The sequence below is a fragment of the Urocampus carinirostris genome, chromosome 14 (assembly GCF_059441175.1).
Source record: "Urocampus carinirostris isolate Australia breed hairy pipefish chromosome 14, RoL_Ucar_1.0, whole genome shotgun sequence".
Taxonomy (NCBI): domain Eukaryota; kingdom Metazoa; phylum Chordata; class Actinopteri; order Syngnathiformes; family Syngnathidae; genus Urocampus; species Urocampus carinirostris.
The window spans coordinates 960,895-973,226 of record NC_142362.1 but is presented as its reverse complement, the minus strand read 5'-3'; the positions used below and the strand labels follow the sequence as shown (position 1 = coordinate 973,226).

General features: G+C 42.1%; 1 protein-coding gene across 1 annotated transcript in view; it reads left to right on the top strand.

The window, feature by feature from the left end:
* The window catches only part of LOC148352402 (fibronectin-like), an 83,871-nt gene that overhangs the window by 58,778 nt on the left and 12,761 nt on the right, over positions 1-12,332 (top strand). Inside the window, exons 29-38 of the mRNA XM_088353278.1 lie at positions 858-1,124; positions 1,204-1,320; positions 3,483-3,647; positions 5,466-5,621; positions 5,691-5,804; positions 6,964-7,233; positions 7,475-7,686; positions 9,398-9,485; positions 10,598-10,780; positions 10,852-10,941. Coding sequence (XP_088209404.1) covers positions 858-1,124; positions 1,204-1,320; positions 3,483-3,647; positions 5,466-5,621; positions 5,691-5,804; positions 6,964-7,233; positions 7,475-7,686; positions 9,398-9,485; positions 10,598-10,780; positions 10,852-10,941 — 1,662 coding nt within the window. The remainder of the gene's footprint in view (positions 1-857; positions 1,125-1,203; positions 1,321-3,482; positions 3,648-5,465; positions 5,622-5,690; positions 5,805-6,963; positions 7,234-7,474; positions 7,687-9,397; positions 9,486-10,597; positions 10,781-10,851; positions 10,942-12,332) is intronic.

The window sequence follows — 12,332 nt, the reverse complement described above, 5'->3', positions numbered from 1 at the left end:
GCGTCTGCTGCCTGGGGATTTCCCATCATGCATCATTCCGATCACACGTGAACAAAGCGAAAGCGGAGCGGTAGGCCTACATGACAACAGAGTTTTGAATTTTCTTTGGATACAATCATCGAGTCGCAATGGCCGAACCTGAATTAAAATGCTGTAATTCATTCTGATCTGAAAACAACAGGCGGGGTTCATTGAGCCAATTTGAAATACACGTGGTCTTCAAAAACATCAGATTTCACGTGTTAGTTGTGTAGTGAAAGGAAGTCCGTCACTTTTTAGAGAACCGGCTTTTTCGGCTCAACTCATTCAAGAGAGCCGGCTCTCCAACGGCTCACTTGCTTTGATGCATTCTATTAGGAATGATGATGTTGTGTAAAGAAGTTAAGAAAAAAAGGAAGTAGAAAAGGAGAGAATGAAAAAAACAGGTTGGAGGTTATTCCTTTTAATCAGTATATTACCAACAATAATTGAATGCAGAAAATGAATTCATAATTTGAATAAGAAAATATATTATTCTACTTAATTCTATTTGCATGAATTGTTTTCCTTCTACAGTGAACGAACGTCCAAGCAACTTCGCTTTTTATAACAAACCTCATTCATGTCGAGCAACTCAGTATCTCACAACAAAATGCTCATTAACAATATCTATGATATATTGTACATGTGTTTCGTTATAACATGTTAAACTACATAAATAAACACGTTTGAAAAAAAAACAATTGGGTATAAGATTGTTTTGTAGTTTCTAAGGGAAAATACGACAGTAATGGAGTCATGGAGCCCTGGAGCTTGACAGGTATGCATTTTACTCCATGAGATATCCTTTACAATAACATCACGTTGTCCCCCGGCAGCTCTGGATTCACCAGTCGCTCTTCGCTTCTCCGAGATCTTCACCACCTCCTTCACCGTTCACTGGCTGGCTCCCCAAAGCAAAATTAGCGGCTACCGCATGCGTTACCAAATGGCCAGCGGCGGGAGGACTAAAGACGAGAGGCTTCCCCCTTCCAGAAACCATTTCACACTTACCGGACTGGCTCCCGATACCGATTATCTGGTTAACGTATATGCCGTTAGCGGGACGCGGGAGAGCCTGCCGCTTAGCGGCCACCAGAAAACCAGTATGAGATACTTTTACTCTTAAACCGAACGACAGCACGATTGTTTCGTTTAGATCTGTTTTCTGCTTCCTTTTCCCAGTTTCTGACGCTCCCACCGATCTGGAAGTTCTCGACTCCAGCCCCACCAGCATCACCATCCGGTGGGATTCCCCTCCCGTCACCGTGCGTTACTACAGGATCACTCATGGCGTGACAGGTACATCCAATTGGAATGCAGTATATCCTTAATGTTAGTCAAGTCGTGTTTATTTGTTTGGCCCTTTAACCACAAAGAGTCTCAAAGGGCTGCACAGCTCAAAGACTATTGCAAACACAGCATCCCCTGATCTAAAACCGACATGAGGGCAAATAATACACAGATAATGTCAACATAGAATATAGGTTCTTCATATGCTATAGAATAGAAGTGTCTTTTAAGCTTAGATTGAAACATTTCCACTGAGGTTGCAGATCAAATCTCACAGCAACAGGGCCCGAATGGAGAACGCTCTCCAACCTGCGGATTTCTTCTTGGCTCTTGGGATCGCTAGTAGACCAGCGTACATAGGGGGAAATCAAATCTGAAAGATATGAGGAAGCAAGTCCATGCATGATTTTGTATACTACCAACAGAACCTTCAAATCACATCTTAAGCTAACAGGAAGCCAATGCAGGTTAGCTTAAATCGGGGTCATGTGATCAAACTTTCTTGTCTTAGTTAAAAGCCGCGCTCCAGCATTTTGGCTCTTGATTTTGGACTTCGGGAGACCGGAGAGTAGTGCATTACAGTCATCGAGACAGGAAGTATCAAACGCGTGAATTCTGATCACCGCATCCGACGGAGACAGCATAGGGCGAGTTTTAGCAATGTTGCCAAAATGGAAAAAAAGCTGTTCTAGTAATATTCTTCACGTGTGTTTGAAAGGACAGATCAGGACACCTACATTTTTGACTGAGTCACTCTGGGTGATATTACATTTGTCAATGTTCAGAGCAGTTTTTGAGAACAAGTCACGGCATTTAGATGGACCAATAACTAACATTTTGGTCTTTTCAGAGTTAAGGCGCAAGAAGTGGAGTGACATCCACTCTTTTATCTCAGTGAGGTAGACCTCCGAATTTCCACAATTTAGTGTGGCAGATTCCTCCATCGGAAGATATAGTTCAGTGTCATCTGCGTAGCAATGGAAACTGATATCATACTTGAGGATAATATCACCCCATGAAAGCAGGTAAATGTTGAAAAGAAGGGGGCCAAGTACTGAACCCTGCGGAACACCACAGGTGACACTAAAATGCTCAGATGTCATTTCACCATATTTAACACAGTGCGTCCTATCTGAGATGTAGGATCTGAACCATAAGAGGATGGTTCCTGAGAGACCAGTCCATTTTTCCTCCTGTTGTAGTAAAATATTATGGTATTATGTTCACTCTTATTCCATTTTATTATCAATCGCATTAAGTGAATTCCTGCAAGGCGGGAACCGTTCGATATATTTTAAAAAATGGATGTATCCTATCTGTTGAATATCATCCTCCCTATCTGTGGCTCTAAAACACAGCAGCTAGGGTCTGGGTGAGGTTGGGCCCAATTGGCTTTTGCACAAGAAAAATCCACTTTTCTCAAATATCGCTTTTTTAAAAAATCCCCACAAAATAAGATCTAAAAACAAAGAAGACAAGAATTCATGTGAAAAATCAATCAGTATTGAACAAATCTATCATTTGCGTGGGCTGCACTTACATTAAAGGGACAGTGTATATTATTTGACCACTAGATGTTGCTTAACTGCGCCGTGCAACCGAAAACGAGTGCTAAAAAGACAAACTACAGAGACTTAAAGGGACCAAACCACATTTTTTCCCAGTCTTTTGCAGAGAAAGGAAAAAAGGAAATGAAGACAAAAAGAAGCAAAGAAAAAAAGATGGAAGAATAAAAAAATCAAACAAAGAAAGATAAAAAAAAGGAAAGAAAAAGATGGAAAAGGAGAGAAAATAAGCTAGGCAAAAACAAAGGGGGGAAAAAAAAAGTTTTTTGTTTTGTTTTTAAGGTTACCTGTAGCGGCAACATGGGTGACAATGACGTCAGCTCCACCTAAGTGAGGCTAATGTTATGTAAAGATGAATTAAAATTTCTCTACCTATAATTATTACAAAACACAGACTTTTTTCATTCTTAATGCATTTTTGCTTATTTTTTAAATCGGTCATTGTTTTCTTGATAAAATCTATTCTCCCCACCAGGAGGCGCTTAATAATACACCTCAAGACTTTCACATTACGAGGCTGAGACCTCGAACGATGACCCTGTGGGCCGTGAGTTTGAGGAGCCCGCTCTCCATCAAATCTAAAACCCACGCCTTCCCTTTTTTCAGGAGGCCACAGTAATCCAAAGGAATTCACCGTGCCCGGCTCTCAGTCCACCACCACCATCTCCAACCTGCAACCCGGTACCGACTACACCATCACCGTCTACGCTGTAACCGGCAGGGGAGACAGTCCTGCATCCAGTATTCCCATCTATGTGACCCACAAAACGGGTAAGCTAGCACACAAGCAGCGCATATGGATAGTAAATGGCAGAACTGGAGTCTTTCTCAGCTCCCCTGGATTTCATCTTAATCGTTCCTGTTACCCATGTTCCCTCTAAGCTACAGACCCTCTCGGCGCACAAGAAAAGCCATCCCGCGCGTAGAAATCAAATAATGGAATTCATTCACTAGGAAATTGGGCCAAAATTCAAGCATGCAGGCAAAAACAATACAGGTTCCCTGTGTAATGTTTTAAGTGCGATCTCTTGAAGCCAATGTCAACACCAGATTGAGTAAATGAAAGCAAGCGTGAATATGTGCAGCGGGGGGTTTTAGGAATTTGCTGGCCCTTTTAAATAATGATTGTCATGATAATTTATTGTCACTATGACAATAAAATGTAGAGAGCCAACTGCGGTTTACTTTAAATATTGCCTGCAAGGTTAGACAACATAACTACGTGACTTTTCCGACTACGAGACCGTGTCAATGTCGCTGTATACGTTTTCGTCTTTTTTAGAGAAGCGGCTCTTTCGGCTCACTAAGAGCAGCCTTTATCGGCACCCAAACGGCTCTTCGGACCGTTTTTTTGTGGCTTTTGTCCACATATTAACTATTATGTAACATTATGCACAAAAGGGGGAAAAATAATACAAAAATAATAAAACTAGACAAGAGTAAAAAAAAGAAAAGAAAAAAGAGACTAATGAGAAAAATCAGGGGAAAAAAGCAAGAAAAATATAATTCAAAAGTTAGGAAAAAGAAAAAAGTAACAACAAAAAAAAGAAAGTAGAGAACATAAGAAGAAAAAGTCAAGTCAAGTCATTGGGCTGCACAGGTTATTGCACAGACTATTATGACAGCATCCCCTGATCTGGAACCAACATAAGGGCAAGGAAAAACTCAAAAACCTCAACATGAGGAAAATGAAGAAACCTAGAGAATGGACTGCACATGAGGTCATTCCCCTTTCAGGATGACCAGGCTTCAATGGATGTTGAAATTACAAATAGTACAGAGATATTGTCAACAAAAAATATAAGTTATTCATAAGCTATAGAGTAGAAGTGTGTTTTAATCTTAAATTTAAACATTACCACTGAGGTGAAAGGCCAAGAAAAATGAAAAGAGTTATGAAAAAAAAACAAAAGGAGAAAAAATTTAAGAAAATCTGTAAAAGAATACAAATAAAGATACGTTTTGGGGTCTCTTTGTTCACTCTTGTGTTATTGCAACATCCATTTTGGCCTGGTCATCCTGGAAGGGGGATTACCCCATGTGCGGCCCCTTCAAGGTTTCTTCATTTTCCTTATGTTGAGGTGTTTGACTTTTTCCTTGCCCTCATGTCGGTTTTAGATCAGGGGATGCTGTCATAATAGTACGTCGTTTGCAATCATCTGTGCAGCCCTTTGAGACTCTTTGTGATTAAGGATGTCACAAATAAATATGACTTTCAAATCATTTGCAAATATATCAAGTCAATCGTTTTGCCAACATTGTACTTTCACGAAAAATGCCGGCACGAGAATTTTTCAGGGCAAGGAGTCGATTCCTCGAATAAAGGCATTTTTGTGCGTTATAACCCATAACGATAGGATAGAAAGGCATCCAAAGTGTAGTTGTCAAACGGGACGAAAAATACCGAAGATAGAAGCAGACACTTAAAACGATAAATCACAAAAAGAGCGAAATAACACGGAGCTGCCTGGAAAGGCTGCCGCTTGCGGCAGTGCCTTTGATGTATCATGTTTAAGAAAAAAGGAGCATCCTCATTCTCATTGAAACAAGGTCACGTGATCCTCATCTCTCTTGTATCCGTCATTTCAGGAGTCGACTCTCCTTCCGACATGGAGGTGATGGACGTCAACGACAACAGTGTGACTGTGAGGTGGAGCCCCGCTCAAGGTCCCGTTAAGGGATACCGTGTGACCGGAGTTCCTAGGAACGGTCAGGGTTCCTCTTTCACAGAAGTGGTGGCACCAGGTAACGGCGATTGTTTTTGTGCTATGAGTTTGACGGTCTTCACATATTTTGTTTCCCTCCTCGTCAAAGACCAAACGGAGATGACCTTCTCCGGCCTCATGCCAACCGTGGAGTACACCTTCAGTGTTTACGCTCTGGGACAAGATGGAGAAAGTTCTCCGCTGGTGGTCAACGCTCTCACAAGTAAGACTTTCACCGAAGCGATACGGTGCTACCTCTACTTACTATTTCGTTCGTTCTGGGAATAAACATTTGTGAGTGAGTCGCTTTTTCAATGGAAACGCGCTAATCCGTTCCAAGCCCTGCAAAAGAACATCGAAACATGAAAAAAATATGGGATTAAATTGGATTCCTGCACAATAAACATAGAATAAAAAGCACATTATATAAAAAAAACAAAGAATAAAGGAAAATTTACCTTTTAACTGGCCTCTCTATTTACTGGTCCTCAAGTAGTGTTTTTTTGCCTCGCGTTTCTTGAAAAATAGATCTCCTTGTCCACTTTTCTGCATGTTTTCTGTGGACCATTGTAGCAGTACTGTACAGTAAACCAGAGGTGTCAAACTCATTTTAGCTGGGGGGCACATGCTAGGAAAAAAAAGAATCAAGGAGAAAGAGAGAATGAAAAAGAGACAAAAAAGGAGGGAGCGGAGAGAGAGAGAGAGACGGTAAGAGAGAGAGAGACGATAAGAAATAGAAAATGTAAGAGAGACAAAAATAGAGAGAAAGAGAAAATGTAAGCGACAGAAATAGGGAGAGAAAATGTAAGAGAGACAAAAAAAGAAACGGAAGGAAAAGAGTGAAATATCAAAAGAATGAGGAGAGAAAAACACGTATCCAGAAAGGGATAAAGAAAAAGAATGAGCACAAAAGAGAAAGAAAGGCAGTGAGAGAGACGGAAAGTGAGAAAAAGAGCAAAAGAGAGAGATAGGAAGAGAAAAGCAAAAGAAATAGAAATAATGTGACAAAGAAAGAGTTTGAGGAAAAAAAGAGAGAGAAAAAAGATGGAGAGAAGAAAGATGGAGGGAGAGGGAAAGTGAAAAATACAGAAAAGAAAGAGCAAGAGAGAGAGTGAATGGGAGAAAGAAAGAAAAAGAGAGAACGAGGGGGAGAGTGAAAAAAATCTACTGCGGCTTTGTGAGTCGTGCCTGGCTAGCGTGACATCAAGTGGACATATTTAAAACTGCAGCTGATTTTTCTCACGCTTCTCTGTGTTGTCTTGCGGGCCGGACTAAAACCCTTGGCGGGCTTACCCGGCTCTCGGGCCGCCTGTTTAACACCGGTGCAATAGATTGTTTACAAAGCTTGTTTATTCAAACCCTTTCCCTCCATCCTTTTTCAGACGTAGATCGTCCGAAAGATCTGACCTTCTCTGACGTGGACTCCACGTCTTTACGCATCAGCTGGGACAGTCCGGACGGAATCGTCACGGCCTACCGGGTCTTGTACTCCAGCTCGGAGGAAGGCGAGAGAGAACTTCGCCCTTCTCCTCGAGGAGATGCCGAGTCCGCCGTTATTTACGGGCTGCAGCCGGGAACCGAATACACCGTGAAGGTGATCGCGCTGCACGACGACACGGCCAGCACGGCGTTGGTCGGGACGCAAGCCACAGGTCGGAAACTTGACTTTGTATCCGAATTCCAAAAGTGTGTCTGGAGATTTTCGTATCGTCGCGGGCGTAGGGCGCACCGCGTTAAAGGGCGCAGTCTCCGTAGCTTAGTTCTGTATTTAACGATACACAGGGCGCACCGCACAATCGGGTGCGGGTGCCCTCTGCTGCCGCCGCGTTATGCTGGATGAAAATACGGTAAATCTGTTCTCCCTGACACCGTTTGTGTGCTTTTTCTCCACAGGGATCTCGCCTCCCACCAACCTCCAGTTCTCCCAGGTGGCCCCAACCTCCTTCAGCATGCACTGGGCCGTGCCGGGGCAAGAAAACCGATTAAGCGGCCAGACCGGCCTCACGGGCTACCGTGTCGTGGTGAACCCCAAAAATAAGAGCGGACCCACCAAGGAGATGAATCTGTCCCCGCATACAACAAAGGCCCACATCTCTGGACTCATGGTAAATGTCTCATCCAAAGTTGAAGGAATGACATTTTATGAGTGCATCTAGGACGATAATAAGTCAAGTCCTGTTCATTTGTTTGGCCCCCTAATCACAAAGAGTCTCAAAGGGCTGCACAGTCTACAGATTATTATGACACCATCCCCTGATCTAAAACCCACATAAGGGCTAAGAAAAACTCAAAAACTTCAAGTCAAGTCCTGTTTATCTGTTTGGCCCTGAATCACATAGAGTCTCAAAAGGCTGCACAGATCAAAGACTATTGCAAACTACAGATATTATGACACCATCCCCTGATCTAAAACCTACATGACGGCAAGGAAAAACTCAAAAACCTCAAGTCAAGTCATGTTTATTTGTTTGGCCCTTAATCACAAAGAATCTCCAATGGCTGCACAGACCACAGATTATTGCAAACCACAGACTATTATGACACCATCCCCTGATCTAAAACCTACATGAGGGCAAGGAAAAACTCAAAAACCTCAACATGAGGAAATTAGAAATCTTGAAGGGGCCAAACATTGGGTAATCCTTCTTGCAGGATGACCAATAGATGTTGCAAGGGCATCAAGAAACAATGCACAGACATTATCAACATGAAATCTAGCTCATTCATAAGCTATAGAATAGAAGTCCGCTTTAGGCCTAGATTTACTCTCTCAGGCCAGAACAAGTTTGGCCAAGATCACAATCTTTCACAAAGAATTGGGTAAGTGACTCTAGAGGTGAAAATGCAGGAAAAAAAAACCTAACTCAGCAGTTTTTCCTGAAGGAAATCCCCCTCGTCCTGGCCAGATTAACATTCGATATTCAGAAGGGTTGACCTTTAGACACAGTAGATAGATATCTAGATAGATAGATAGATGGCTAGATACCATAGATAGATACTTTATTCCTCCCCATAGGGAAATTCACGCTTCCAGCAGTATCCTTTGTTGTATATTTACAGATTAACAGGATGGCCTCGGGGTGCTGTGTTGTAGTTTAGCAACAGCAGAGTGGATGACGTCACACGCTAGTCCAAAAGTTCCACGTCCCTGCAGCAGATGGAAATCTTTGTGCCCAGGGTGACACCGCCTCGTGTCCACGTAGATAGCCTCCTCTCTGCCTCCCGCAGGCTTTGTGTCTATGTCTGCCCTAACAGTGCTGAAACCGGGTAGCTCTGGGTAGCTCCACGTCCGGGATGCTAGACTATATGTGAATAAATGCCCAAAAAGTCGACACAGAACTTAAAAAAAATGGCCAGTTCTCCATAATGTAGATGGTGAACAACCAAGCGCAGTGCCATTTGCTCTGTTTGTAGCGCAATTGTTGATGGTGGCAACGCTGGAGAAGTTGAGAAAATCAGGTAAAGGCTTTGGCGCCCCTTACCAGACCTGTAGGGACTGAAGTGGCATTGACAGGAGGAGTTGATAGGTTCTTTGCCTAACCCCTCAGCTCTCCCACACTGATTCTGGTCGGGCAGTTGGGCACCTTGTCTCGTGTCACCTTCGGGGACTGCTTAGTTGTGTGGGAAAAATCACGACTGAGCCTGGAAAACCCTCTGTTGAGCCTCTGTTTAAATTGTGTTACACTGAGGAGGAAAATGGTACTGCAGCTAAATAAATCGTCATTTTTCACATGCATGGAATGTGTGCATTTCAAGCTATTTTCACGAAAATGTCAAATTTTGATTTTGTTCTTCCTGTTTTCCCTTGCGTGCTAGGTGGCAACCACTTACGATGTCCTCGTCTACGCCTTGAAAAACTCCCTGACCAGCCGGCCAATCCAAGAAGAGATCACCACACTAGAGAGTGAGTTTAGTCCATTTTCTTCGTTGGTATACGACATGAATCTGTTCTGAGGTGGGGGTCGCCATTTACATTGGCGGGGGATCAGCTAATGCGTTCCAATCCCCTGATACCTGCAGAGAAAATTGCTTTGAATTATATTTATTTAGCTAAGAATCTAATTCATGGGATAGATAGATAGATAGATTGATACTTTATTCATTCCGGTAGGGGAATTCACACTTCCAGCAGTATCCTTGTTTTGAAAAATAAAATAATAAAATAAAAGATACAGAATACAAAAATACCCAATATAACGTGTTGATATAGAGTATTTAAATAGTGCTACATAAAATACACATTTTAATAAAAATAGGGGTAATATGCAAATGTGGGGGTGGGGTTTCATGTGGGCTTTTACTCCCTCGGGTGGAGTTAAAGAGCCTCATGGCATGAGGAAGAAATGATCTCCTCAGTCTGTCCGTGGAACAAGGTTACTGATATGTGGCCATGTGCTGCCTGTCTTTGGTCTTTTTGGCAAATATTCCTTGTTGACATGCTATAAAAAGGATGGATTAAGTTAGGAATTTTAAAACCAGGTTCATGGATCAGTCATGTTCACCAGTTCCAGAATGACCCCCTTCCCCCAATTGTTAACACTGCTAGCGTTTGAGTCAACAATGTGCTTTATCCTTTGGTTTGATCCAATCTTCCTTGTTATGTAAATAAAACATAGTTTGTAAGAATCAAACAACGCACATTGTTTATTTGTGTTGTGTTATTTCTGTTATTTTCAAGTAGCCTTCTACCTTGTTGCTGTTATTTCACATTATTTTTTTAGTTTATTGATGAACAAGAATAGTGGAAGATAAATGGATCAGTTATACTATTTCAATGTCTATCCATGTTGTATATTTGGACCGGTGGATAAAAAAAAAACGGTTGTGCGAGACATTAATCTTGGTGCGGCACACTGATTTACGAGGAAATTTGAAAGTGGCACTCCGCACCGAAAAGCTCGCTGACCCCTGGTCTATAAGATTGATTTGGGGATAAGCCTTTGTTCAGTCGATTCTGCAACGCGCCGTATTTTGCAACGCGACCGAAAACCAGCATATTCTTTGGTTTTGTCGAAGATATCAGCCCGCCTCGCCGCGTGCGCATCACCGACGTCAACGACTCGTCCATCTCGCTGACCTGGCGCTCCAAGACGGACGTGGTCTCGGGCTTCCTGGTGGAGGCCACTCCCACTTCCTCCACCACCTTCGCGCCCATCCAGAGGACCGTCGGCGGCCAATCGCGCTCCTATACCATCACAGGTATGAGACTATTAGCGCCCTTTGTGGGGAAAATATCCGAGTTGGATTTATGGCGCGGCTTCTCCAAACAGGATTGGAACCCGGCACCAATTATAAGATCAACATCTACACCCTGAAAGGAAACGGCCGCAGCGCTCCCCTGACGCTCACCGCCTCCACGGGTACGCATATTTTTGCAACTCCGCTCGCGGCGATATCCCACGAAGGCGTCGTACGGGTGCTGGAAATCCTCAAAAAGGTCATCGGTTTGGAAAGTGCTTGAATTTCAGGTCTAATGTTTGTAAATTCTTGAAACCGGTCTGCTTAAAGACGATGCCGACGCTGCTCTCCGGTGGTTTCACCTTGCTGTTTTCGTTTCTTCCATTCCCTTTCTTTCTATCTCTATCTTATCTTTTGTTTATTTATTTTTCTCTTTTTCCCTATCTTTCAATTTTTTTTTATTTTTCTCTCACTCACTTTGTTTCTTGCTTCCTATTTCTTATTTGTTATTTTGGTTTCCCTATCTCTCTTTCTTTCTCTTCTATTTTTGTCTCACTCACTTTTTTTCTTGCTTCCTTTTTCTTATTTGTTATTTTGGTTTCCCTATCTCTCTTTCTTTCTCTTCTATTTTTGTCTCACTCACTTTGTTTCTTGCTTCCTTTTTCTTATTTGTTATTTTTCTTTCCCTCTCTCTCTCTCTTTCTTTCTCTTCTATTTTTCTCTCACTCACTTTGTTTCTTTCTTCTTTTTCTTTTTTATTATTTTTCTTTCCCTCTCTGTCCTTCTCTTCTTTTTCTATCACTCACTTTGTTTCTTTCTTTCTCTCTTTCCCCTTTTCTTTCATCTCTTTTCCCCTTCATTTTATTTCCTCTCTCTTTTTGTGTCTCTCACTCACTCTTTTTTGCTTTCTTTTGCTCTTTTTTTCCTTTTTTATTCTCTTCATTTCTTTTCAACGTTCTGTCTTTCCCTCCTGCTATTTTTCTTTTGCTCTCTCTCCACTTCTCTCTTTTTCTCACGTCTATTTTCCTCTGTCTCCCTCTCTCTCTCACTCTTTTACTTTCTCCTGTATTTCTCTCAAATTTTCTTTTTTAACTTTTAATCCCTTGTGTTTTCTCTCTCTCTCTTTCATTCTCTTTCTCTTAATGTCTCTTTCCTTCCCTCTTTTTTTTACTATTTCTCCCTCGTGTATTCTCTCTCTCTCTTTCACTCTCTTAATGTCTCTTTTCCTCCCTCTGTTTCTCTTTCTATAACTCTTTCTCCCTTGTGTTTTCGCTCTTTCACTCTCTTTCTCTTAATGTCTCTTTCCCTCCCACTTTTTTTTAACTCTTTCTCCCTTGTGTTTTCTCTCTCTCTCTCTCTCTTTCACTTTCTTAATGTCTCTTCCTCCCTCTGTTCCTCTTTTTTTAACTCTTTCTCCCTTGTGTTTTCTCTCTTTCACTCTTAATGTCTCTTTCCCTCCCTCTATTTCTCTTTTTCTCTCCGTTTTTTTTCTGCTGCGGCGCCCTTGGGAATGTTTTCTATGATGTGGCCCCGTAGCTAAAATGAAATGGACACCCCCGTATTAATAGTACCG